The 25,624-nt window shown below is 35.2% G+C and overlaps 3 protein-coding genes across 6 annotated transcripts; 1 reads left to right on the top strand and 2 right to left on the bottom strand.

Annotated features, from left to right (window-relative positions):
* Positions 1–1,779: 1,779 nt before the first annotated feature.
* trmt11 (tRNA methyltransferase 11 homolog) lies at positions 1,780–18,024 on the bottom strand. 3 transcript variants are annotated; one of them, XR_014031775.1, is made up of 15 exons: positions 17,669–18,024; positions 17,394–17,459; positions 17,232–17,305; positions 16,193–16,274; positions 16,003–16,095; positions 15,743–15,877; positions 15,407–15,563; positions 14,104–14,184; positions 13,822–13,986; positions 13,484–13,556; positions 10,525–10,659; positions 5,497–5,617; positions 2,931–3,088; positions 2,592–2,795; positions 1,780–2,291 (listed from the first exon to the last, which is right to left on the bottom strand). XR_014031775.1 is itself a non-coding variant. In XM_081388309.1 (14 exons), the coding sequence occupies exons 1-13, from the start codon at positions 17,762–17,764 to the stop codon at positions 2,948–2,950; spliced, it is 1,419 nt and encodes a 472-aa protein (XP_081244435.1). In that variant the 5' UTR covers positions 17,765–18,024; the 3' UTR covers positions 1,788–2,795; positions 2,931–2,947. The 3 variants fall into 3 exon arrangements, 2 of the variants coding, with proteins under 2 accessions (XP_081244435.1, XP_081244434.1); XM_081388309.1 differs by having other exon boundaries at positions 1,788–2,795; XM_081388308.1 differs by lacking the exons at positions 1,780–2,291; positions 2,592–2,795 and having other exon boundaries at positions 2,824–3,088.
* On the top strand, positions 17,738–19,965 carry LOC308704179 (actin-binding Rho-activating protein). The gene is made up of 2 exons (XM_081388310.1): positions 17,738–18,274; positions 19,308–19,965. The coding sequence occupies exon 2, from the start codon at positions 19,354–19,356 to the stop codon at positions 19,825–19,827; it is 474 nt and encodes a 157-aa protein (XP_081244436.1). The 5' UTR covers positions 17,738–18,274; positions 19,308–19,353; the 3' UTR covers positions 19,828–19,965.
* Positions 19,966–21,018: 1,053 nt separating this feature from the next.
* Positions 21,019–25,020, bottom strand: hint3 (histidine triad nucleotide binding protein 3). Of its 2 annotated transcripts, none has more exons than XM_081388386.1 (5): positions 24,815–25,020; positions 24,219–24,336; positions 23,940–24,009; positions 23,712–23,838; positions 21,019–21,805 (listed from the first exon to the last, which is right to left on the bottom strand). In XM_081388386.1, exons 1-5 carry the CDS (start codon positions 24,941–24,943, stop codon positions 21,767–21,769), a joined length of 483 nt encoding a protein of 160 aa, XP_081244512.1. In that variant the 5' UTR covers positions 24,944–25,020; the 3' UTR covers positions 21,019–21,766. The 2 variants fall into 2 exon arrangements, with proteins under 2 accessions (XP_081244512.1, XP_081244513.1); XM_081388387.1 differs by having other exon boundaries at positions 23,712–23,769; positions 24,815–24,977.
* Between the last annotated feature and the right edge of the window lie 604 nt (positions 25,021–25,624).

The raw sequence follows: 25,624 nt of genomic DNA on the forward strand, positions 1-25,624 counted from the left end.
CAAAAAAAGCACCCAATAATATCCTTCACTTTCTGTTTTGCAGGTTGACACAGATTTCAACTTTCCTGTAGCTCAAACAGTAGAGCGTTGGCGCTTGCAACGCTAAGGTCATGGGTTTGATTCCAAGGGAAAGCAAGAATTGATAAGAATGTAAATGTGTACCTTGAAATGCAATGCAAGTCGCTTTGGATAAAAGCGTCTGCCAAATGCATAAATGTAAATGACACAAAACCAAAAGTGTTGATGAAAAAGGACCATGAGCACATGCAAACCATATGAACACACAAAAGCTAAATCCTAACTATGAAAAATTGTTGATTTTTATTTGGTCTTTTGTTCCTCTTTTTCCTAAACATCCTTTGTGCGCGTGTGGGTGAATGAGCAACATATTTGTTTTGCTGCCATATGAACCTAATAAAACTGACTCAAAGATCTCTTAAGGCTCTGCGCTGCTGAGAGCGTTATTGTTTTTGCTGGTTATTAGTTTTATTGGCTGTTTTTGAGCACCCCATTTAAACTGCACAGCTCATTTGAAAACAAAAGGGAAATGTTGGGTATTAAGAGTCAATTTAGATATTTTTAAGCACTAATAACTGAAAACGTCCAGTCCTGGCAGGAGCAGGACACTAAGATAAATAATACTAAAGCGACAGAATGCAGTTTTGCCACTAGAGGTCAAAACAATAACAAAGGCATAGCTTGATGACGCTGTGAATGAGCGTGGAATCATGGGAGTTGTCGTCTTTACCTCCATAGCCAAAAGAAAGCAATCCGACGGGACTGAAATCAAGTTCATGGATGAGCTAATGTATTCAAGTTTTATTAACGTTACTGCGGTATGAAGCAGGCAGGGCAGAGATCCTGCACATTTTACATTGCTGTTTTTACTATGCTTATATGCCGCAGTCGATTTGATTTAAACATTGTTGGAAACATTTGGGATAACATAAGTAGACAAGTCAACAAAATATATAACTTTGTTTAGTAGTTTTTGGATAGTAGACATTTGTTAATCTTAATTTCAACATTTACTAATACATTATTAAAATCAAAAGTTGTATATCTGTTAATATGATTTAATAGATTTGAGCTAACATAAAAGTACAACTATGCATTGTTAGTTTATTAACTAACATTAACAAAAATGAATAAATACTGTAACAAATGTGTTGCCGATTGTTAATGTTAGTGAATGAATTCACTAACATGACCTAAAGAGAACTTAAAATGTTCCCAATAAATTAGCAAATAAATAAATAAAATGTGAATGTCACAATTGTGATGTTCCTCAAATTTTATCCAAAAATAACATTGGTATGTTTTCAGAAATGGCATAACTATAAATATAAACTATCATTTAAAAGCTCAGTAAGAGGGTCAGTAATGTATTTTTTTTTATGAATTAATGCTTATACTTTGCAAGGATGTATTTTGTTGATCAAAAATTACAGTAAAGATTTTATATATTGTTACAAATCTAATAAAATGCTGTTATGTTGAACTTTTCCATTATCAATTGGGCCTGAAAAAAAATAAAATAAAATAAAATAAAATAAAATATGTATCACGGTTTCCACAAAACTATTAACTGTTTTCAACACTGATAAAAATAATGTTTCTTGAGCAGCAAATCAGCATATTAGAATGATTTCTGAAGGATCATGTGGCACTAAAAGTAATGATGGTGAAAATTCAGCTTTGCCATCACAGGAATAAACTAAGTTCTAAAATATATAAAAATAAAAGTTATTGTAAATCGCAATAATACTTAACAAAATTGCTGTTTTAATGCATTTTTTTAATCAAGTAAATGCAGCCTTGGAGAACATTAGAGACTACTTTTAAAAACACTTAAAAATCATACGAACCACAAACTTAAGTGTTACATTACATTTTAGACTAACCCAGATTTTTTCACTAACCCGGAATAATGATGATAGGATGGTCTACAGAAACGAAAGGAATTTAAACATTATTTAACTAATGAACACTGAGGCACAATGGGGAGAAACTCGACATGAACGCAACTGCTACAACTTGTCCACTAATTGATTTGTTAACTTGTTCGCAACAGTTTGCAGTCTATTTTTCATTCACAACCCTTTTATGCAAAAACGAAACAAATGCCAGCTCATCTTGTAATGGAAAGTGGGTTTCGGCCTAGAATAGTTGAAGGCTGTCAGACAGTTCTGTGGCTTTTCACTTCATCAATCCTCTACAGGGGAGAGTTGAGGAATGGAAGGATGCTTATCTCCTTGATCCATTTCATTTCTGCTTACTCTAAAGAATGCCTGAATGTGGAAAAAAAGACAGAGAAACTAGAAATAGGAATTGTGCCAGAACACAATATCACTGTTTTATAATGTTTGAGATCAGACTCAAGGCTCAGTAATGCAAAATGAAGACGGCAACGACAGCTCACAGCTCTATCCTAATAAAAACATGCATCGAACAGTTTATGACATCACATGTTAAATCTCTGCCTAAGATCTCTCTTTATTTTCATAGGAGATCTTAATTATTTTGAAGACGGCTCTCTTTGAGGTGAGTTTAAGTCTAAGACAGATTCATTAGTCAGATGTCAACCTGACCTGGTAAAAACTCTTTAAGGGAGTTTAGATAGCAGGCCCAGCGCTCCATCTTCCTCTGCAAACGTCCAGTAGGCACATTACATTTCACCCCTACATCTTCCCACTTTGCAAGCACTCGGAGAAACAGGTATTACGCTAATCCCTGTCGCCAATTTATCTTCGACACATTGCTAATGCTCCAACAAATTCAATCTGCAGGGCTCGCTTTAGAGAAGAGGTAGATAAAAAGAAGTGAAGTAAACATACGTTTTTTTTATTGAAACAACATATATTTACATGTAACAATTAAGTTATAAAAAGATAGTATCAAAGTATCAAAACAAAAATACAATTTAAAACCTTTTTTTCTTCATGTTTTAATCTTCATTTCTTGGGCTGGCTTTGCTGTCTTTTCCGTTCTTCTTTGTGAGCCCACTGAAGTATTTCTCTCTGAAAGAGTTGTGACCCTGGTATGAGGTGAAGCGAGGGTCAGCAAGGTGCACTAGTTTGTCCGAATCCTGCAAGAAAGCATTTTAAACAGTTTAAATAAAGAACAGCGGACAGAAAGTACAGGATTCAAGCAGTTCTTCAATGGCAGGAAGTTGAAATGGAACATACTCATTTTTAAACAACTCAATACTAATGTTTTAACTTCAGAAGAGTGACTTTGTCCATACGAAATCAGGGATATTCCACCAAATATTGATTTCTTAACTAAATCAGTTAAAAATGAATATGAACTTTTTCTTTGCATCATTCGAGAACTAAAACCACATCTATTTTGAATACATCTTTTTTTGAGCATTGATTTCTGAAGGATCATGTGATGCTAAAGACTGGAGTAATGATGCTGAAAATCCAGCTTTGTATCACAGGAATACAGTATTTTTAAATTGATTAAAAGTGTCAAAAATACATAATCTAAATGCAGCCTTGGTGAGCATAAGAGACTTCTTTCAAAAGCATTAAAAAAACTCATGCTTTTGACAGGTACTGTACATTAAAAACTAAAGGCACGCTAAAGAAAAATGGCAGAAACAGGCATAAATGTTTGGCTTAGTACAGCACACTTTTAAGTTTGCACAGTCAAGTGCCTAATGACAGACAGCAGAGTGTTAAGTTTCTCAGATTTTCCTGCTCAGAGCGGAGGCCAGGATCTTAAGCAGAACCTGCTGGAGGGAAGCACACTGCGCGCAGGCTAACGAGGTGGCAGAAAGACTGAGCTCAAAGTGATGACTCCAGATCTGGGCCTGCAAACCATCAACGGCACCTTCTACAACACTCCCATCTGCCAGTCAGCAAGGACTCAGTTCAGGTCACACGCGCCGAGCCCTTAGTTTACAACACAACTTGCGCAAAACAGACCACACAAGCCCACAGGAACAGACCCTAGTGTCTGTCGCGGCCTAAGTGGGCTGTAATGTCAATCAGAATTACAGGATGAACAAATGAAGAAAAAAAAAGCACAGAGAATCTCATGCAAACAGTCACGAAATGTCAAAGTCCTATTTCACTCCACAAATAGAATAGAACAAAGTCTATTTTAAAGACAATGATAATTTTTTGCATTATTTTCATGACAATTATGCACATTTATCCCACTCTTAGCACCATACTGTAAAATGAACAATAAAATCTTCTGACTAATGCAAATATCTAAATTTTTAAAAAATAAATTCTATTAATTCAATCTGTTTTCATAAAGCGATCAAGTCTCTTCAGAATAATTTGGATTAAACCGCACAATTCATATGGATTAGTTTTACAATCTCTTTATGAACTTTTTGAAGCGTCAAAGTTTCATTTGCATAGTTGTCTATGGAGGGACAGAAAGCTCTCAGATTTCGTCAAAAAGATCTTCATTTGTGTTCTGAAGTCTTACGGGTTTGGAATGACACGAGGGTGAGTAATTAATGACAGAATTTTCATTTTTGGGTGAACTATCCCTTTAACCAGAAAAACAAACAGATCTGATGATGTAGATACTTTACAAGGGGAGATGAGGACACACAGATTCTGTGTGCCAAAATGCAAAATGTAAAGAGAAACAACAGAGTAAGAGATGGAAACAGAGAGAAAGAGAAGGACACAAGGCAGGAACAGGCCCTCATCTGGACTCAGAGTTGTTTGACAGTACTAGACTAATGCTAGATCTGCTAAGCTCCTGAAAGTTTTGTTTTCCGTTCTAAAAATAAGCTTCACTGGGTAATATTTATCCCATAATGCAACAAGACATGTTCCTTCTGTTTCAAAAAAAGCAACCGAACCCACGTGAAGAGCATTGAGAGAACAGTAACACAGCCAATCAAGGACATTAGGATAAACTTACATAAACAACAAGCAGAGGACACTATTCAGATGTTTTTTCAGCTACTGCTGGACATGAGGAGAACTTTGGCAGAGATCTCCATAATCGTACTGAGGGATCTGATGCCAAGATCACATACTTGAGCTTTGGGAAAAGGGCCAGTTTTTCACAGAAGAGACTCATTTGATAGTATTTTTTTTTTTTTTGTCTTTCGGGTTTGAAGCAAGTTCAGGAGGAAGCCAAGGACAATGCATCTGTAGGTAACATATTCGTTCCAGGTTTGGAGCATAAGTCAGAGGAGACAAATGTCAGTCTGCATAGATTTTCGTGAGTGTGTTTCAGGAAAGCTTTTATGGGAACAATTTGGGGTTTTGAAGTGAAGTGGCTGTCAAATCCAAAGATGGATTATTTTCCATACAATGTGTGATTAAGTCATTAAAGCAGCTTAAAAACAGCGAGTCAACCACAGCCAGATGGCAGGTTATTTTCAGAGCATTCAATGCGGCACCATAAAAGACGTAACCGTATTAAACGTATTCAGGAGCACATGCCGACAGTTTGCATAAATCAAGCTCATCTTAAGAGCAAAGGGTCTTCACCCAAAAAAGCCTCGCATACCTCAGGCTCCTTGGTCTTCTCCATGGTGATGAGTCTTCGAGACGTGTGGCTGGACAGAGTTTGTTCGCAGTTGCTGATGAGAGTCAAACAAGGGTGAAGAGGCACCATCTCCTCACAGTACCTGCAGACAACAGTACAGTTTTTAGATCAGCCAGCTGCCCACTTATCAAATGAAACGCCTTGATAGTGGTAGGGGATGTCACAACCATCAACTGTTATTTTCAAAATTGCACCACTGCTCACTTGTATCACATGCACTGTATAGCAATGGAAAGGGGGTGATCAATTAAATGAGTGGCTGACGTTTTTTTTTACATTCCCTACTCACTTTGGAAGTTAAACAATGTTGAAGGTTACCAAAATAAACACAGAAGCAATGCATAAATTTAGTCACATTTAAGGCTCTAGCCAATCAAGGACAACATTTGACATCTTGCTATAGCAATTACAATATCCGTCTGTGTTCATTATGAAAAAACAACAACAACGTAAATATAGCGACAAAATTGCAACCACATTTGTTGGGTTACAGACAAAACTTCACTAACTTTCACTTTTACCCCTTGTATTTGTACTTGATTCAGATTATTTTATTTAGTGCCATGTCAGCATTCAAAGCTATTTTCATGGCAAAAATTAAATTACAAAAATACAAATATCATATAAATACAATAAAAACCAAACAAACAAAAACAGCAAGTCATATTATACAAGAATTTTTAAATTAACATGATAAAAAATCCCAAACCTTTTCAGGCATAATCTTACTAAATAAGTCCTTAAGTGAGGTAACTTCATAAAAGAGCATTCTGCTTGTATTAAGTCCAGGACAATCTAATAAAATATGTTTTATTTGTACTTGCAAGTGACTTAAATTAACATGAAGCTAGATCGGTAGCGGTTCAGTGAGGGAGTCGATTGTGAACTCGGTACCGTCTCAGAACGAATAACTGACTTAAATGAGTTGGATTCAAACTGAGCAAATTCAAAGCTGTGTCCAAAATTCTTGTGAATGACTCGGACTATATTTTCTCAGGAAGTTGGTGTCATTTAATGTAAGTGTCTCAATACTAAAATGTTTTTTAATTACTTTATTGAAAGTGTTTTGAACATTTGAATCACTTGCTGGTTTGGAAATGTCACAGTGGAACAAAAAAGTTAACTTTAAGCCGGATGCATACTGTGCAATTTATAATAGTCCGTTGCAATCAGTTGCTTGTCAGACTCTACGAACATGATCATCGCTGTGCGCCATGACACACTGTATAAGATCTCAGTTGTCATTAATGTCAGACTGTACGACAGTCAAGTAGCCTGGGAAAACCCAGACAAACTTCCGGCAAATTTAGATTTGCTCTGCAAGTAGTCTGGCAAAGAGCCCATTCAAGCCAATTTCTAATCCGTCCAAATCGAGGCACCAATCAGAAACGTTGGGGTGGGTTTTACACGATGACGATCGCTCTGATTGGTTTTAGGTCTATCCAATTGCACCCAGAGGCATTTGAGCGACGTCCGTTGGTGAAGCGCACCAACTTTTAAATGCATTATTATATTCACATTGCAAACACATGAGGACAGTCTCCATGAAAGACCCACTGGCAGATGAACGTGCTACTACATTTCTCTCCGAAACGGTAGGAAATTAAATTAGATTTAATAGAGGATTTTAACTGTGACAAGATGATTGACAGGGCAGTTTAAGTGACAGGATGCACGCGACAGATTCGTCCGATAAAGATGACGAAGTAGTATGTCCCAAAGCTTGCCAACTTTTTTGCTACACATTCAAAAGTAAATACCTTTTCTTCACAAAAAGGCTACATACTTTTATGGCGTAGTGTAACTTAGGTGAATTGGGACGCAGCATATGGCTTTACATGATGACGATCGCTCTGATTGGTTTTAGGTCTATCCAATTGCGCCCAGAGGCATTTGAGCGACGTCCGTTGGTGACGCCCCTTTGGAAATGAGTTATTAATGAAGCTTTGCCAGACCATAACTCAGTTACTACTGAGAATGGTGTGGTTTTAACCAGGCAAAGAGTCAAGACGCGTTAAAAAACGGAAGAAAACTTGTCCTGAGTTTTACATCAATCAATGACACGTTCGGTGATGTGAGCTACATTCGCGGGATTGAAATGGTGGCAACAAAGAAATCTCTAACGTTAATTTTGGTTATGGCCTGTCTTGAAAAACAAAGACAATTTTACGGTCGTAGGAGAAGTCACACTGCAGGACTGTGAGCCAAATCTTCTGACACTGGCAGAATTTAGTCTGAGGTCAAATTTGGTCGCAACGGTCATTAATCGGCTGTCGGTGAACATGTCAAACTAACGTTAAAAGAAAGGATTCTTTTAGTATTTGCTAAATTTGTCTCAGACGGCCAAATCATGGGCAAAATCGCACAGTGTGCACCCGGCTTTAGGAAAGTCCTAAGTATTGCGACTAAATTACTTGGTATCTGTCTGATTGGTTTAGAACAAATCTACAAAACTAGATGTCTTAAAGCCACGAAAGTCATTTCAGATTATAGGCTTTTACCTTCGGGTCGGAGATTTAGGATGCCAGTGTTTGTTTTTTTTTTCAGTAAAACTGAACTGTACATTGCTTGTTTATGTGTGAACACATGTTGAAATGTTGCTGTGTGCAAGAAAAACCGGTGTGCGCTTTAAAGGCCGATTTAAAGATATAATAACTGACGAAACAACATAAATCGCAAATGGTGACTAGATTGTTACCAAATTTTTTGTTGCAAATTTTTCACAATCTGGAGCCATGCCGCAACTATGTGAAACACTGAGAAGATCCAAACTATTCATTGTTCCAAGAGGCTGTGAAGACAGTTAATAGGGACATTAACTCAGCAGGGAGTTGAGCTGGTGGGCTGTTAACATTCACACGCTGACAGACGTGTTCGCACGCACCGACTCCCTTCATTTTTCAGACGATTACGTAAATATGACTAGTGCCTGAAATCAATGAAAAAATCGTTCCGAGGGCTGCTAGCTGTAGCTGAACCTCATCCACACAAAGCCACTGATCCACAAACCATTGCGCACACGCAGTTAGCTCTGTTTCAAACAAATCATAAATTATGTGCCCTCTTTTCAACGGACCTGACAAAGCAAAACAAGGAGCCATACAAAGCATACATATTCTCCATCGTACTGTTTACATGGAGCTACTCCTGTCACCTTGGAGAAATGTCTAACAAATGTCAGCTTTCCAGTAAAGGGCCCTCTGGAGAACTCTGTCCACAGAAATCACCTGACAGAATCACATTTCTGAATATAGGGCAATGAGTCAGAACAGACTAGTGCATTATGGGGTACTAATGACTGACTAACATCCCATGTGGATTACACTCATCTCTGCTTTCTCTTCATGACGTCCATGTCCTGTAAAAGAGATTATTCTTCCGTTTGCAACAATATGCAGTGGTAACAAAACAATTAAAGTAAAGGTCAAAGATGTGTCATTTGACGCAAAAGACTCACTTTCACCATCATGTTGATGTCTACATCACTGTGGACACCATTCAAAATACATTAGGGTGTTACTCGATCATCCCTCCTTTAACTTTGTTTGTTACGAATTAACTGCTGCGTCACCAGAAATTGGGAAATCTTGACATTTACTATGGCAGATGTGTTTTCATCTGGTCTGGGGATGGATTGTGAACTTTCTCCACAGGATGAAGTGGATGAATCGGATACTGAGGGCTGTTTCCACTTCTAACTGTTACAAGGGTAATCAACATCGAAGCCCCAGATTCCAGCGGCAGTCATCCGCTCCTCTGACACCAAATTTATAAACACAAGTGTTGCTATACTAAGGCCAGGTCTGAAGATCGTTCACGACACCAGCGCCTCCTTGTGGTGGATGTTACTGATTGCTCTCAATTAAACCATTTCTGTCTGTCAGCAAACTCAAACATATTCAGATCAGCAGTCATTATATCATCTTCTGAACCGTCGGCCAGACATGCTAGAGTTCAGTTCTGTCAAGTTTGGTTCTTCAAAAATACAGTACTATTGTGAAATATTATTAAAAATTAAAAGTACCGTTTTCTATATTAATATATTTTCAATATTTTTTTTCCTATGATGCAAAGCTGAAATTTCAGCATCATTACTCCAGTCTTCAGTGTCACATGATCCTTCAGAAATCATTCGAATATGCTGATTTGCTGCTCAAGAAACATTTATTATTATTATCAGTGTTGAAAACTGTTGTGCTGAATAATATTTTGTGGAAACCATGATACTTTTCAGAACAGCAAAAACATTTATTTTAAATCAAATCTTTTGTAACAGTAACATTATAAATGCCCTTACTGTCACTTCTGATCAATTTAACATCCATGGTGAATAAAAATAATAAAATTTTAAAAACAAAAATTATATATATATTTTTTTTTACATTTATTTATTTTTAATTCTTATTACTAACCTCAAATTGTTTAATGGCAGTGTGAATCAAACAAGAATTTTGTTAACATTTTGCCAGACACACTTTGAAATGAATGAAAACATAAATAAAAAATAATTGTGTGATGCATGATTTTTATCGGAACAGATGACGCAAGCTAAATTCATGATTGTTGGCATCAGCAATCCTGAGGGAGTGAATCCCGTAACTACATGATGTAAAATCTGTCTACAAGTGAGATGGAGGTGAGGTAAAGGTGTAGATCACAAGCAGCGGGTCCCTCCTTTGAGTCACTACTCTTCCCGGGCCCTGTAATCAGTGGATAGCACGATCTGTGGACACTGCTGTTTGTGGTCAGTGGAAAATACCCCACGGCTTCACACCTGCTCCACTGCTGGGCTGACCGCAGGTCAACAAGCCTGAGCAGGTTTAACACCCTGCACTGAAACAGGGGGCTTGAACTACTGATATGCTCTGATCTCATATTTACAGACATAAGAAGGTACAAGATATCCCCCTAGTGACTGATTCAGTACACAAATGCTATACCTGATGTAGACAGTCCATGGGACCATTCAGCCAGATTAGATTTACTTACTCTGGTCTGTAGATTGGTAGCCAGTAGACGAGACGTCCACCTAAAACCAAGTGGTGGGCTGCAAAATTCAAGAGGTCGGCAAAGATATCACTCAGATGATAAGCCATTGAAACAGGGACGTGATTCTCTCCAGAGCTGCATTGGGATATGAAACAAAAAAATATAATCAATAGAAGAAATTTAAGAGTGATAGTTCACCAAAAAATAGAAAGTCCTTCATTTACTTGCAGTCAAGTTTCATCCATGGAACAGAAAAAAAATTAAAAAATCTAGATACATTTTTGAATGTGCTGGTCGCTCTTTTTCATGCAATAAATCGGGACAGAAGGTTTCAAGCTTCAAAAAGAACACAAGAACCTTAAAAGTACTATATACTCATTAAGTAATCCATGGTATTCGTACACTATTTGTGATCTATCTCAAAGAACATCTCAGTCACCGATCACACATCACTCATGAAGTCTTAAAAACATCCATTTAAAATTTGGTCTGTTGTGTCCTTTTTGAAAAATCTACAGTTCTTATGCAAATGCAATGAACGGAAAAGGGTGACTGATACATTGTACATTGCCTTTTGTGTTTCACGCCAAAAAGACAATCACAATTATTTGAAACAACATAAGAACAAGTTTCCAATACACAGAACCATCCTTACATTAAACTCAACATCAATGATCATTTTCCATTGATAATCAAATCAAAGATAATCAAATGTCTCAAAAATACATTCTTTTTTATTAACCTGAATTAATATTAGTAATTAGTATATGTTCTAACTGTCATACAAAATGTTCTAATTACCATTCAAAAGTAGCTTTGGTTATTATTATTTTTTGCAATTAAATCAATCAAAAGTGACAATAAAGACTGGAGTAATGACTGCTGAAAACTTAGCTTCACCATCACAGGAATAAATTACATTCAATGTATTTTTTTAATCAAATAAATAAAATGAGCATAAGTATGGAAGCTTGTTTCCGCCACAAAATAAAAAAAATAAAAGATAATTGCGACTTTTTCATCTCACAATTGCGAGTTTACATCTCGCAATTCTGACTTTATTTCTCAGAATTGCGAGATATAAAGTCAGAATTGCGTGAAATAAAGTCAGAATTCTGAGATATAAAGTCAGAATTGCGTCTTATAAAGTCAGAATTCTGACTTTTTTTCTCGCAATTGCGACTTTATATCACGCAATTCTGACTTTATATCTCAGAATTCTGACTTTATATCACGCAATTCTGACTTTATAACACATCTTTTCTCAGAATTGTGAGATATAAAGTCCAATTCTAAGGGGAAAAAAAAGACGGACTTTTTTTTTTTTACCTCAGAATAGTTTATATCTCACAATTCTGACTTTATAACACGCAATTGCGACTTTATATCATGCAATTCTGACTTTATATCTCCCAATTGCGTGATATAAAGTCAGAATTCTGAGATATAAAGTCAGAATTCTGAGATATAAAGTCAGAATTGCGTGATATAAAGTCGCAATTGCGAGAAAAAAAGTCAGAATTCTGACTTTATAAGACGCAATTGCGACTTTATATCTCGCAATTCTGACTTTATATCACGCAATTCAGACTTTATATCTCAGAATTCTGACTTTATATCACGCAATTCTGACTTTATATCTCGCAATTCTGAGAAATAAAGTCAGAATTGCGAGATGTAAACTCGCAATTGTGAGATAAAAAGTCGCAATTATCCTTTATTTTTTTTTATTTTGTGGCGGAAACAAGCTTCCATACATAAGAGACTTTTTCAAAACGAATAAAAAAAAAAACGTATCGACCCCAGACTTTTGAATGGTAGTGTAATTGCATAGTCTTGTACTATTTGTTGAGCTAGTACTGAGGCAGTAGGCTTATTTGATGACTGGCTCACATCTAAAGAGTGTTTCATATATATGAATATAAAGATATAAAGTCAGAATTCTGAGATATAAAGTCAGAATTGCGTGATATAAAGTCGCAATTGCGAGAAAAAAAGTCAGAATTCTGACTTTATAAGACGCAATTGCGACTTTATATCTCGCAATTCTGACTTTATATCTCAGAATTCTGACTTTATATCACGCAATACTGACTTTATATCTCAGAATTCTGACTTTATTTCACGCAATTCTGACTTTATATCTCGCAATTCTGAGAAATAAAGTCAGAATTGCGAGATGTAAACTCGCAATTGTGAGATAAAAAGTCGCAATTATCTTTTATTTTTTTTATTTTGTGGCGGAAACAAGCTTCCATACATAAGAGACTTTTTCAAAACGAATAAAAAAAAAACGTATCGACCCCAGACTTTTGAATGGTAGTGTAATTGCATAGTCTTGTACTATTTGTTGAGCTAGTACTGAGGCAGTAGGCTTATTTGATGACTGGCTCACATCTAAAGAGTGTTTCATATATATGAATATAAAGATATAAAGTCAGAATTCTGAGATATAAAGTCAGAATTGCGTGATATAAAGTCGCAATTGCGAGAAAAAAAGTCAGAATTCTGACTTTATAAGACGCAATTGCGACTTTATATCTCGCAATTCTGACTTTATATCTCAGAATTCTGACTTTATATCACGCAATACTGACTTTATATCTCAGAATTCTGACTTTATTTCACGCAATTCTGACTTTATATCTCGCAATTCTGAGAAATAAAGTCAGAATTGCGAGATGTATACTCGCAATTGTGAGATAAAAAGTCGCAATTATCTTTTATTTTTTTTATTTTGTGGCGGAAACAAGCTTCCATATATAAGAGACTTTTTCAAAACGAATAAAAAAAAAACGTATCGACCCCAGACTTTTGAATGGTAGTGTAATTGCATAGTCTTGTACTATTTGTTGAGCTAGTACTGAGGCAGTAGGCTTATTTGATGACTGGCTCACATCTAAAGAGTGTTTCAAGTGGTTCTATTAAAAATGCAGGTGGATAAATGTGATATGCTTACAAATCCTCAGGAGGTTTGATGATATCTTTATTAGATCCCGTTCTCCTCGTGGACTCACGAATACCATATGGAGCTGCGTAAGGGAAACGAAAAACACTTGAAGCTTCAAAACAGCAGTTAACGGTAACAAATAAAAACAAAACAAATGTAACTTAATGGTGAAGTGTGTCATTTCTACGCCACTAAACGTATGTGAATAAAAATCCAGCTTAAGCTACAGTAGTAGCTGTGTTTTGGAACCTGGTAGCTGGTTTTTAGCCTTCAGGTATACCATAGTATTTTAACATAAAAAAAGGACACTCTTCACCTTTAAAGGCCTTCAGTTTGTAGGAACATACGGTCTGTAACAATGCAATCAAACAGTGGGTTTTTCCTCCAAACCGCTTTGGAAGCATCGGACACCATGACATCCACGTAGAGACTCTCATTCCCATACTGCCGCAGGTTTGCTCTGATGTTCTCATCTGGTCCTCTCCATTTCTGATCCTTCCTGCTGGCTTTTCCTGCAACAGATTTAAATGCTCAAAAGTGCACACTCACAGCAAACTTACTGACTAAACCTACATTTTGTGGAAAACTAGAAGGAGAAAATGATAGTGATGTCTTTTAAAAAAACGTACCAATTCCATGGATAGTGTTATAATCGATGTCTGTTCCACATACATAAGCCCCAAAGTGTGAACACGCTACCAGAAGACTACCTGAAAAACAAGAGGAACACAATGATCATGAGAGAATTAAATAAGTGGTCTCTGAAATATATCTGGCTGTAGATCTTTAAAAGTACGGCCTATAAGGCTTTCCAGCCATTCAGAGAGTTTTCAACTAAATAAGCACATCTGGCCGGCAGATCTCAGTGCATGTGGTGACAATAGACTTATGATAAAGCCTGGCAACATCATGGCACGCTACAATTTCACAGTGAGTCTCGCTTTGGGAAAAACCCTGAGAAAGAGAGAAATGCAGCCCCATGCTGTTTAGAAAGCCAGCAATCCTTCGTTTGACTAATGACGCTTTAAATTGGTCCTTTCAAAGTCAAAAGAAAGAGTAAAAGTGGGCCAACTGAGATGGGAAAGTGAGAATTCTTGTGAGCCATCACAAAAGATTATAGAAAAACCTGCTCCTGGATCCTGTTAGACGCAAATAAGAAACAGAATATGATGGCACACATCCTCAATCATCCAGACAAGCTGTCAGATGTGATTTCACTCAGAATGAGACAAACACCTGCTTCAGTTTGGCCCAAAATGAAGAGTCAAAACTTTTCTGATCAACAACCTGCCAAACAAACAATCTACAAGACTAAATGATTAATTTGCAGAATAAAGATATCTGATATAAATGTGTTGGATGAGAAACTTATACAGTCACTGACAACTAGTATATGAAGTAAAAGAACCTTAATGTAGTCAGTAAATAATTAAATAGTACTTAATTGATCAAATAATTCTTCCACCAAATGACACAGTTCATTAACTGTAGGCTCTTTAGGATTGACAAGCAACATAACGAAGCAAAAAATATATTATTCTGGAAAATATTCAATTTATGATGCCTTGGTTAATATAGAATTTAAGCGATGGTAAGTTAAGATATTAATAAATTAATACAGCGAGGATCTATTAAATTGATCAAGTGACAGTAAAGTGATTGATGTTACAATAAAATTCTATTTTTCAACACTGATGATAAGAAATGATCAGGATATTAAAGGATCATGTGACACTGAAGACTGGAGTAGTGCTGAAAATTCAGCTTTATCCTCGCAGGAATAAATGCCATTTTAAAATACATTAGAATAGAAAAGAGTTATTTTAAACTATAATGATATTTCACAGCATGAGTGTTTTCCTGTGTTTTGATCAAATGAACGGTGAGCATAATAGGCTTCAAAGCCTTCTATCTGCACAGACTTTTCCTCACCTGTTCCGACAAAAGGATCGTAAACCAAATCATCGGCCTTTACTTTGGCATGATTGGCCATGATGAAAGAGAGGCCAGCGTCCATACTAGTGTTCCCAATGAAATGTCTCTTCTTCACACTGTGAGAGCGAATTAATTCTCTCTGACCATCTGCAATCTGAAGAGAAAACCTATTTAACATTTAAGAGGTGATACAGTATGTTACCTCTTATTTCAAGAACATCATTCAGCTTTAGTATCTAGGGCACAAATCAAGCATTTTACAAAATGTGAAGTCTTGCACACATCACTAAAGAAACATTCTGAAACATTACATTTCTGGAAAGAGCTGCTCACCCATCTCCCAAAGTACAAATGGAAAGGATCATCTGGGATGTCATTAGGATCAGAGCCATAATCCTCCAGCAAACAGAAAATATGTTCTGGATCCTTTAGATTGACCTTCCCTTCAAACGGCAGGAAGTCTAGAGCCTGTGTCAAAAATAATTAAGATATTAAAAAATTTGCAATTGAAGCGGTTACTAAATTAACACTAATTATGGATTGTATGCCACAGAATTAGGCAATCAAAGCATGCAAACATGTAAAATACTTACATCAATCTTACTGATTCTGTCCTTAAACTCTAACGTTTTGTTGAAAGTGTAGACGTTGATCTTATAAGTTGAATTCTGTTGTAGATATGGAGCCTGTGAAGAATTCATACAAGAGACAGTTTATTCAGAGATACACTCTGTAAATCTCAAGGACACATTGTACTTTACTGTGAGGGAAACATGAACAAACCATGCTTTCTGCAGGATACGCCAACAATGACCTCTTCAACTCGTCTGTTGTTCTTCCATGACCCCAAAGTTCAAATGCAGACCTTGAAATTGAAATCAATATTAAACTTTACACAAATCCAGCAATTTAATAAATGTCACTGTATTTTTTTAATCATTGCTTATTTTAGTAACACTTTACAATAAGGTTTCATTTAATAAAGTCAATTAATTCATACAAGAATTAGCTAACATTAACAATGAGCATTACACTTTTTGCAGTATTTATTAATCTTTGTTAATAAAAATACAATTGTTCACTCTTTGTTCATGCAGGTTCACAGTGCCTTAAATGTTCACCCAAAAATAAAAAATTCTGTCCTCATTTGCTCACCCTCATGTTGTTCCAAACATGTATGAATTTATTTCTTCTGCTGAACACAAAAGAAGATATTTTGAAGAATATGGGTAACCAAACAGTTGACTTCCATTGACTTCCATAGCATGTAAAAAGAAAATACTATGGAAGTCAATGGGGCCCATCAACTGTTTGGTTACCGACATTCTTCAAAATATCATATTTTGTGTTCAGTAGAAGAAATAAATTCATTCATGTTTGGAACAACTTGAGGGTGACAAAATGAGGACAGATTTTCATATTTGGATGAACTATCCCTTTAACTAATGCTAACCACTTTTTATTTAAAAAAAAAAAAGTAGTAAATGGTGGAAATAACATTAAGATAAATAAATGCAAATATTGTTTTTTGTTAAAGTTAACTAATGTTAGCAACAAATGAAACCTTGTTATAATATTGACAAAAACACTCATGTTTTCATCCATCTAATATTCACACATTGATCTTAAGACAATCATTGACTACATTCAAATATATGCAGAGTTCTGACTGGTCATAGGGTCAGTGAATCATATGCAAAGTAACTCAAAAATTAGGTAAATAAATATCGCTGAGTAAAAGCAGTTAGATTAATATTTCTACTAGTTTGTCATCCTAAGCATTTTGAATGTTATATATATAATAAAATATATCACAACCTACTTGCCACAAACCGTTCTGGACATGACACTCCGTATATCATCTTCCGACAAGCCATTTAGTTGCCAAAAGGGGGACTTATGAAGAAAAAGTTAGAATTGTTAGGAAATAAAAAACAACTTAAAGCAAATTCCTTATGTCAAGTAAAAAATATTTTAGCATTACCTTTTCTATGAATGTTTCTGATGTATCAAATGACTGGTTCCTTAGAGACAGCAATGCTTTTATTTCCTGCAATAAATAATCCAAATTGCGATTCATGAATGTTTACCAAATACAGTTCAAATTAAAATAATTAACTATACAACACTGAACTGAGCTGTGCAAAAAATAGTATGAATAACGAGCTCATTAGTTCAAAATACACTCTGACAGTTTAATCCAATAAATAAGCATTTTGACACGAAGGTCTAAGTGTACTGAAGGTTTACAGTTTGTACCGGTAATCTAAAATCGACGTTATCATGTGCCAGATGAAGTAAATATTGTCTGCAGCACGCCCGACCAGAGTGGAGCGCCATGTTTGTGTGCAACATTCAACATCATCCGATGGGTATATTATGCCCGTAACAAAAGTTCCTATTTGGCATCCCCGTGGACCGTACGTAAATCGCCTGCTCGAAAATCTCCTAAAAGGATTAGATAGTTGCATTTTTCAATGCCTGTTTTAACTAAGTCATACCCATGAGTAAAATTAAGTAAATTGCCTATGTGCCCGACAGAAGGGTCTCTTCGTGAAAGCCGAATCATGGTTTGCCCTATGCTTTTATGTAGTCTTTTTAGAAAATGGAAACGATTTAGTGTCACCTGATAATATCTTTTAATCTTATTTACACACTCATTAACTTCTTAAGGGGCTAAAATCTTCCATGTCATTGGTCCATCATCTCGTACAGTGACATGATTGTCATGCTCTCATTGGTTAGTTTACAACGTCAATCACTCTCACAAGCGGTCAGAAAAGTATCCACTTCACAACTTGTAATGTATCCACTTCCATCGCTGTTACATCATGACAACCATTCACAAGAAGCCAAACAAGGGCGGTAAGGTGTTATAGTAGCCTACACTTAACGTGTGATGTATAGCCTATATTTCGATGTCAACTAAATCTTTGTAAAGTCGACTAAATCGTTAAACTAAGCTTTACTGTGAGTGATATAGATTCGTATTGTTGTATTATGTGTATTGTATATTGTGCCGTTTTATGCTGAGCTGTGCGACCTTCAGAATAGAACTGAGAAAAATATATCTAATGTCTATCTTTCTGAATTTTTAGAATGAATTCTTATTGAGAAGAAAATCAGTTTCTCAATTTAAATAGAATTCGAATTGAGGTTGCAGAATTGTCCAAATTTGAGGAAGTATTATTAAAATGGAATCTCTATCTGCAGTTTTTTATATTATAATCATTATAATATAATTTCTTTCTTTTTTTTCAGTATGAACATGGGATATTTCCATAAACAGTTAATATGAATTGATGAACATAGTCATATATATACAATCACTCTTTGAAATGTCAATTTAATATATTTATCCTGTTATTTATCATTTGTATTGTCTTTTTATATTTTCATTTTACATAAAAAAAATATTATTTAGGTTTCATTTATTTCTATTTCAGTTTAAGTTTGAATTCAGTTTTAGTTTTTATTAATTAGTTGCTTCATCTGAAACTTGTTTCAGTTAGTTGCAACATTTCTAATTTCCATTTAGTTAAAGTTATTCATCTAATATTTATATTTTATTTTATTTCAGCCCTATGTCAATGAACAAAAATGTTTTTAATAGTTTTACCTTTAATTAACGATAATAACCGTGTCCTGGCCATTTTTTCTTAAATTCCAAAATGACCGTACAGAAGTAGCACACTTGTGTGGTTCTACCTCAAATTTTGAGATCAGTATTTATTTATAGTCTGTAACTCAATATATCTTTACAATATAGTTTAGTTTAAGTGCGCAGAGTATTGATTACATTGGGTCAGTCTTACTTGTAGACTTCACGAGGCTCTAAGTTATTTAAGGCCTGTATGACATGCAATCTTCTCACTCACAGCCTTTGTTGTGCCAACAGTGAAGCATGCTGAGAACTAGAGCCGTCCTGTGAGCCAAAGGTCACCATGGAGACGGACGAAACACCTGCGCAGTGTGATGACGACAGGGCAGAGACCTGCACCGTGTCTGTCAAAGGTCTGACAGAGAACTGGCAGAAATGGTCCAACGACCACTGCGAGTATCAGAAACACAATCCCTTCAGCAACGGCAAGGTGATTCCCCCTCAGATCCAGCGAGGACAGGAGGGCTACGGCAGGCCTTTAGAGGGCTCTAAAACAGAGCAGAGAGGAAAAGACGCCCACTCCCACATCAGCAGAGAGGTCACTGAGCTCTGCCAGGTCATTCAGGAGATCGGAGAGAGCAGAGACGACGGCAGGCCGGCTGTGCGGTTCGGGACGCTGTTTGAGAGATACGTCACCATCTCTGATAAACTGGTGGGAGTTCTTCTGCGGGCACGCAAGCAAGGGCTGGTGCACTTTGAAGGGGAGATGCTGTGGCAGGGGAGAGATGATGAAGTTCTCATCACCTTGTTGCAGTGATTTACAGAAGTGATGGACACCACGTGCCTGCCTCAAAGTCAATATTACTGTCCAACATTGCTTTACAGGCATCCGTTTTACTTGAACAGGGGTTAGGAGTCGGTTTTTCGGCCAAATAAACTATTTCTAATGAGATTTAAACTGAGTGTCATGAATTTAAATGTAGCAAACTGGTATATTCTGTTACCTTTTCATGCTTTCAAATTGTGTCATTTCTGTACCACTAAGCGGAACTGGAAAAATAATGTTTTAGATAAGATTTCAAAACACTCTTGTCTGTCATTGGTCAACCAAACAAGTAGCCCCGCCCCATCTCATACATTTGGTTATGAGGGGCTGCTATAAAAGCAAAGCAATAACGCTTACACTTTTCACATGTTCCTCGTCAAAAAAAAAAAGTTGCCCATCAGCCCAGTTAAGCTGTCTATTGAGTACTCTCCAGATAGAGGTCTAGTTAGGAGACCAACTTAGATTGGTTTAACAGGGAACAACAGGGAAACCTATAAATTACTTATTTCTGGATATCTCTGCACACTAAACTGATAGGATTTTTTTTTTAAATATATATTTTTTATTTATTAACACGCTTTCACCTTTAAAGGTATAGTTCACCCAAAAATGGAAATTCTGTCATCATTTATGCACCCTCAAGTTGTTCCAAACTTGTATGAATTTCTTTCTTCTGCTGAACACAAAAGAAAAAGAATGTAGGTAACCAAATATTTTTTCTCCATATTATGGAAGTCAATGGGGTCCATCAATTGTTTGGTTATCCATTTTCTTCAAAATTTCTTCTTTTGTGTTCAGCAGGAGAAGAAAATTCATATTCATATTCAATTTTCATTTTTGGGTGAACTATCCCTTTAAATGTACACCTACAATAACATGCAACATTGTAGTGTTGAGAAGCCATAATACTCAAACCATAATCACATTTTTTGCCATCACTTTGATGCACAGTGTTAAGGTACACAATGGTTTACTATTGAAACTTAAAAAAAAAAAAGTTTTCTATTTGTATGTCATTTCTAATATGATGAATCACTTGCAAGGATATTACAAGTATTGTCTAGAAAATACATGTCTACTTTTGTGTATGGAGTTGCTTTGAATTTATTATAAATATAATTATCATAAAATATATCTAGAGTTATGATCATGTGATACATTTGAAGCACAAAAAAAAACCTATTAAAAAGCATAAAACATATGCAGGTTATTTATTTTGTTTACATGCTTACACACATCATACAGTGCAAATACAACTTTACATCACTCAACAATTAAATACATCTGAGGCATGTTTTATATCTATATAGTAAAATCGATGTCATGGCATAAACAGAGGTAAAACATTTAATTTAGAGTTATATGAAGGAAAACAGATTAAATTGCTCTTACATCACTGTCTGATGCAGTAGAGAATGACAAAACACTGCCGCATTCTGATGCTGAAATCATTCAGAAGTGGATTTGGACTAAGCTAAATCCAATTATTATTGAGCTTAATTGCCCTTTTCAGCTCGTTCATATTTTTAAAAGTCTTTGTCACTGCTTTGTATCCTTAAAAATCTTCTTCTTTTTTTTTTTTTTTTTTTTTTTTGAGTACGACTGAAAGAAGTCCAACTGTTCACCGTAAAAGATTAATGATTTTGTCAAGTTTATCAATGTCATTACTATTCAGCATGCTTTTTTTTTCTTTTTTCAAATCAATTCAAAAGTAGCTACAATTTTGTAGCTGCAAATTTGATTAGCCCATCTGCCAGACAATATAACTAACAATGAAAGTAGCATTAATGAGTATTATAACCCCGAGGGCGGCATTCGTCTGTGGCCTTTTGTCATCACAAACAAATTGACTTGGACTGTTGTTATGTGTAAGTGGCTCTGGGCATCTCAAACATGAATGTATTTTGAGTTCCTCTCACTTCCTGTACATTTAGCTCATAGAGTTCAGCTTTTGGAGTAACTGGTCTGCCTGCAAAGTGAAAACAGACAAGAGTTAGCTATACATTTGGGTCAGTGACATGACGTGCATTTTTTTGTGTCCAAGTGCATTATTTCCTTTTAAAATATTTGACATGTATCACTTCATTCTGTGAAACCTATTTAGTTTGAATTCATTTTCAATACATTCAATTAATAAATATTATTTTATATTTTGGTATCTTAAACACCCAAAATGTCAGGTGGCTCAACCGTCCCCACAAATAAACAGACTATAAGAAAACTATTTAAAATGGTGTTTTAATAAGAAGAAATTCTGAATAAAATATAATACATAATATTAAACATTAAGTTATGAATTGAGGTAATAACCGCAAGCATGATAATGCGTCATAACTTTGTTGTATTTAACCAATCTCTAGCACTGTAGCCTATTACAGTTCTTGCGTTCCGAATGTGATGTCATGTGATTTATTCTGTTTTTGATCAATTTACCACTTTTACTTCAATAGAGACTGTTGACTAAAACACTTGTATTTGTATTTTATTTTTATTTGTAATTGAAATGAAAAAAAAAAATCCAGTATTCAGCATATTCCCTGTCATTATTAATGTTGTCAGGTGGCACAACTGATATTCAGCCATGTAAATTCTTGTTTTAAACCAACAAATAAGAAGTCAAAGTGAACAAATGGCTAAAAACTAGATTGTTCTTCGTAAAAAAAAAAAAAAAAATCATATAATTTACATTTATCGGTCATAAAAAGTAAAATCAGATGCTAAAGATACTAAATACCACTAGAATGCAATAATTTATCAAATAAAATACACAATCTCAAAACAATGTGTTAGGCACTTTCATGGTTAATGTGCTAAGATCTCACAATAAAATTAGGAATATATATTTACAAATATTTGATTGTACCAGCTGACAAAAAAAGTAAAAAATTTATTTAAACACTTTGAAATGTTATTTAACTTATAGTTGTTTAAACGCACTGTTCCTGGCTCAAAAATATGCATTACATCAATTTTTAAAACAAAATTATAAAAAAAAAAAAACCTCTTTTGAAGCTTTTTTTTTTTTTGTCGCCTTTTCCACCTTTGTTGCCATTGGCTTTTGGCTTGCTTAGTTGGGGACATTAAATTTAACATTAAATTTAATTTTCAAAAATAATATTGATCTAACTGCAGTGACACCATTATATGAGAACTGAACTGAGCTGGTCGATGACATCATGGTTTTCTCCAGAGTGGCTATATATATATATATATATATATATATATATATATATATATATATATATATATATATATATATATATATATATATATATATATATACCAGTGTATATATATATATATATATATAAAAATTACCTAAATTAATAACTTTTTTACAACAAAAATTAAACATCACAGACTATGACACCAATTTTCTTCTGGAAACAAACTTTGTTGCATTATTTTCCTGTTATCTCTGTAAAGCTGCTTTGAAACAATCTGTATTGTAAAAAGTGCTATAGAAATAAATTTGACTTGACTATTTGCATACTCAAAAGCAAGGGTAAATCAACAATTCTATTATTTAAAACGTAAAGAAAAAGGTTGTAGTGGTAGAACTGGTAAGAACATTTCTCCACAGCATCCCTTCAGCTGCATCTATAGTGCTGGCAAAAACAAAAAAGGGTTTCATCCCCTGCCACTGTAGCTTGTCCATTTTAATTTAATACAATTTGCTTGTCCCAATTACAAGACAAAAGGTCTCATTCAACGGGCTTAATAAATTGCTACGCTCAGAAAACATTGTTTTTTTTTACGCATCAATAACCTGCTCCAAGGGAATGTGATTATTAGTTTTAGTGGATGTAATTTACTTGTGCACTTGGAGGATAGGGGGAATAGTGGATTGTTGGGTGGTTGATTTGATTGCTTACCGTGATGAACCAATACGAGTTTAGCCTGTAGACCAAGCGCGACATGAAGCCCATCTGACTGACAGGTGCGAGAACATGGAGATGCAGATGTGTGACAGAGGAGAAAGGAGGCCAGTGGAAGCCAAACCTTGGAAATACGATTGACATGTTGGCATAAATTGGCATGCTACATGAACAAGGACTTGATTTTAGTATAAGTGGCAAAGTATCAGATGTTTTATCCATTACCTAACATCATTTAAATCAGTTACATTGTTCTTCTGAAGTATCTCTTTCCCCATCTCCACCATCTTCTCCACTAAAAACCACAAAATAGATAATACAGAGATGCCTGCTTTGTCAAACATGCATGCTGCAGTATGTGTAAGTAAATTGGGAATTGTGACTACTTGTAAATGGTAAAACTGACTCATTACTTCTGATTGTTACTAGAAAGGCTCTAGATTAGCTACTGTCAGATACGTCTAAACATTTACACCAGTCTCTGATAAATCACAGCGTGTTTACCTAATGGCACATGCTCTTTTCTGAGAGATTTACAATTGCCCACATGTTTATTTGGCACAACCAGATAGTGATGAGGAGCTCCAGGGTGTATATCTCTGAAACAGGATACAGTCTCATCCTGAAAAGATAAAGGTTTTATTTAAAATAAATAAATAAAAAAACAGTGATAGGGCTTGAGCACTTTTGCAACTTCTGATGTTTTTAAATGTGCTTAAGTGACTTATAAACAACAAAACATGACTTGAATTATTGTAAAAACATATCAAATTCATATTAATATGCAGAATTTCTTTATTAGTAGTATTAATAATTGATGACGATGGCTGTGCAAATTAATCAGATTGCAAAATTTAATAGTAAAATTATTCTTTAGTAACTGACTATGGAACTATAGTAATCTTGATACATTTTTGTTGTTGTTGACAAAGTTAAAATGCAAGTAATACTTTTATGAATTAAAGACATGTCGGTGTATTACTTCACGATTTCATGAACCATTTTGCAGTGTGATCTTTAGCCTCATCGTATCATCACACTTTATTATCTTCACTGTCACTTATTTGTTATCTTAGATAAAACACCGACAGCACACTTACATGGTGCAGGAGCTCAGTTCCCATCTCCCCCTTCACGATTTTACAGAAAATACATTTTTGGTCATATTCACCATCATCAGTCTTCGTTGTCGCGATCTCAGGTGTCGGTGTGTTTACGGCGGCTGCCATCTTCAAAGCGCGTGAAGGCGGACCTAATTACATCACGAGCACGAGCACGTCATTTCAACATATAAGTCCTCCGAGTCAGAGTTTTTTTTTATATTTTATTTAATATACTGATCCCTTTGTGTAAAACGATGACATTATTGGGTATTTTGTAAAATACTATGATATTACATGGAAAATACGAAGACCTCCGATGCAAAAGCCTATTTAATATACATATTTTAATTCAGTCAGCAAACTAAATATGCTTCCAAAGCAGTTTTACAGACAATAGTGTCATCCAACAGTGAGCAAGTGACAATGGTGAGGAAAAAAATACACAATAACTGCCCAGTTTGTCAGAAAGGAAATATTTATCAATATTTGTTAAAAGAATAAAAATAAAATCCTCAAATTTTCCACTGAGTCCCTCATTACCTGATGTGGATGTCAAAATCACCCTGCAGTGAATACAAAAGAAACACTGCATATATTATAGATTTAATATAATTTATGTTCTTGTTGCTTCGTCCATAGAATGCTAGACTTTTAATCAAATTTATTCAGTTCATAGTCATTATGAATTTATATTCTGATCAAATCAGAAGAATACCCACACTTCTTGAAATATAATTTCTGATTATAGGAAATTCTATTCAGCTCTGTGCAATAGGCTATGCTTCTAGCAATTTAGAATATTTTTTT

This window comes from Scardinius erythrophthalmus, assembly GCF_964197995.2.
Source record: "Scardinius erythrophthalmus genome assembly, chromosome: 16".
Classification (NCBI taxonomy): domain Eukaryota; kingdom Metazoa; phylum Chordata; class Actinopteri; order Cypriniformes; family Leuciscidae; genus Scardinius; species Scardinius erythrophthalmus.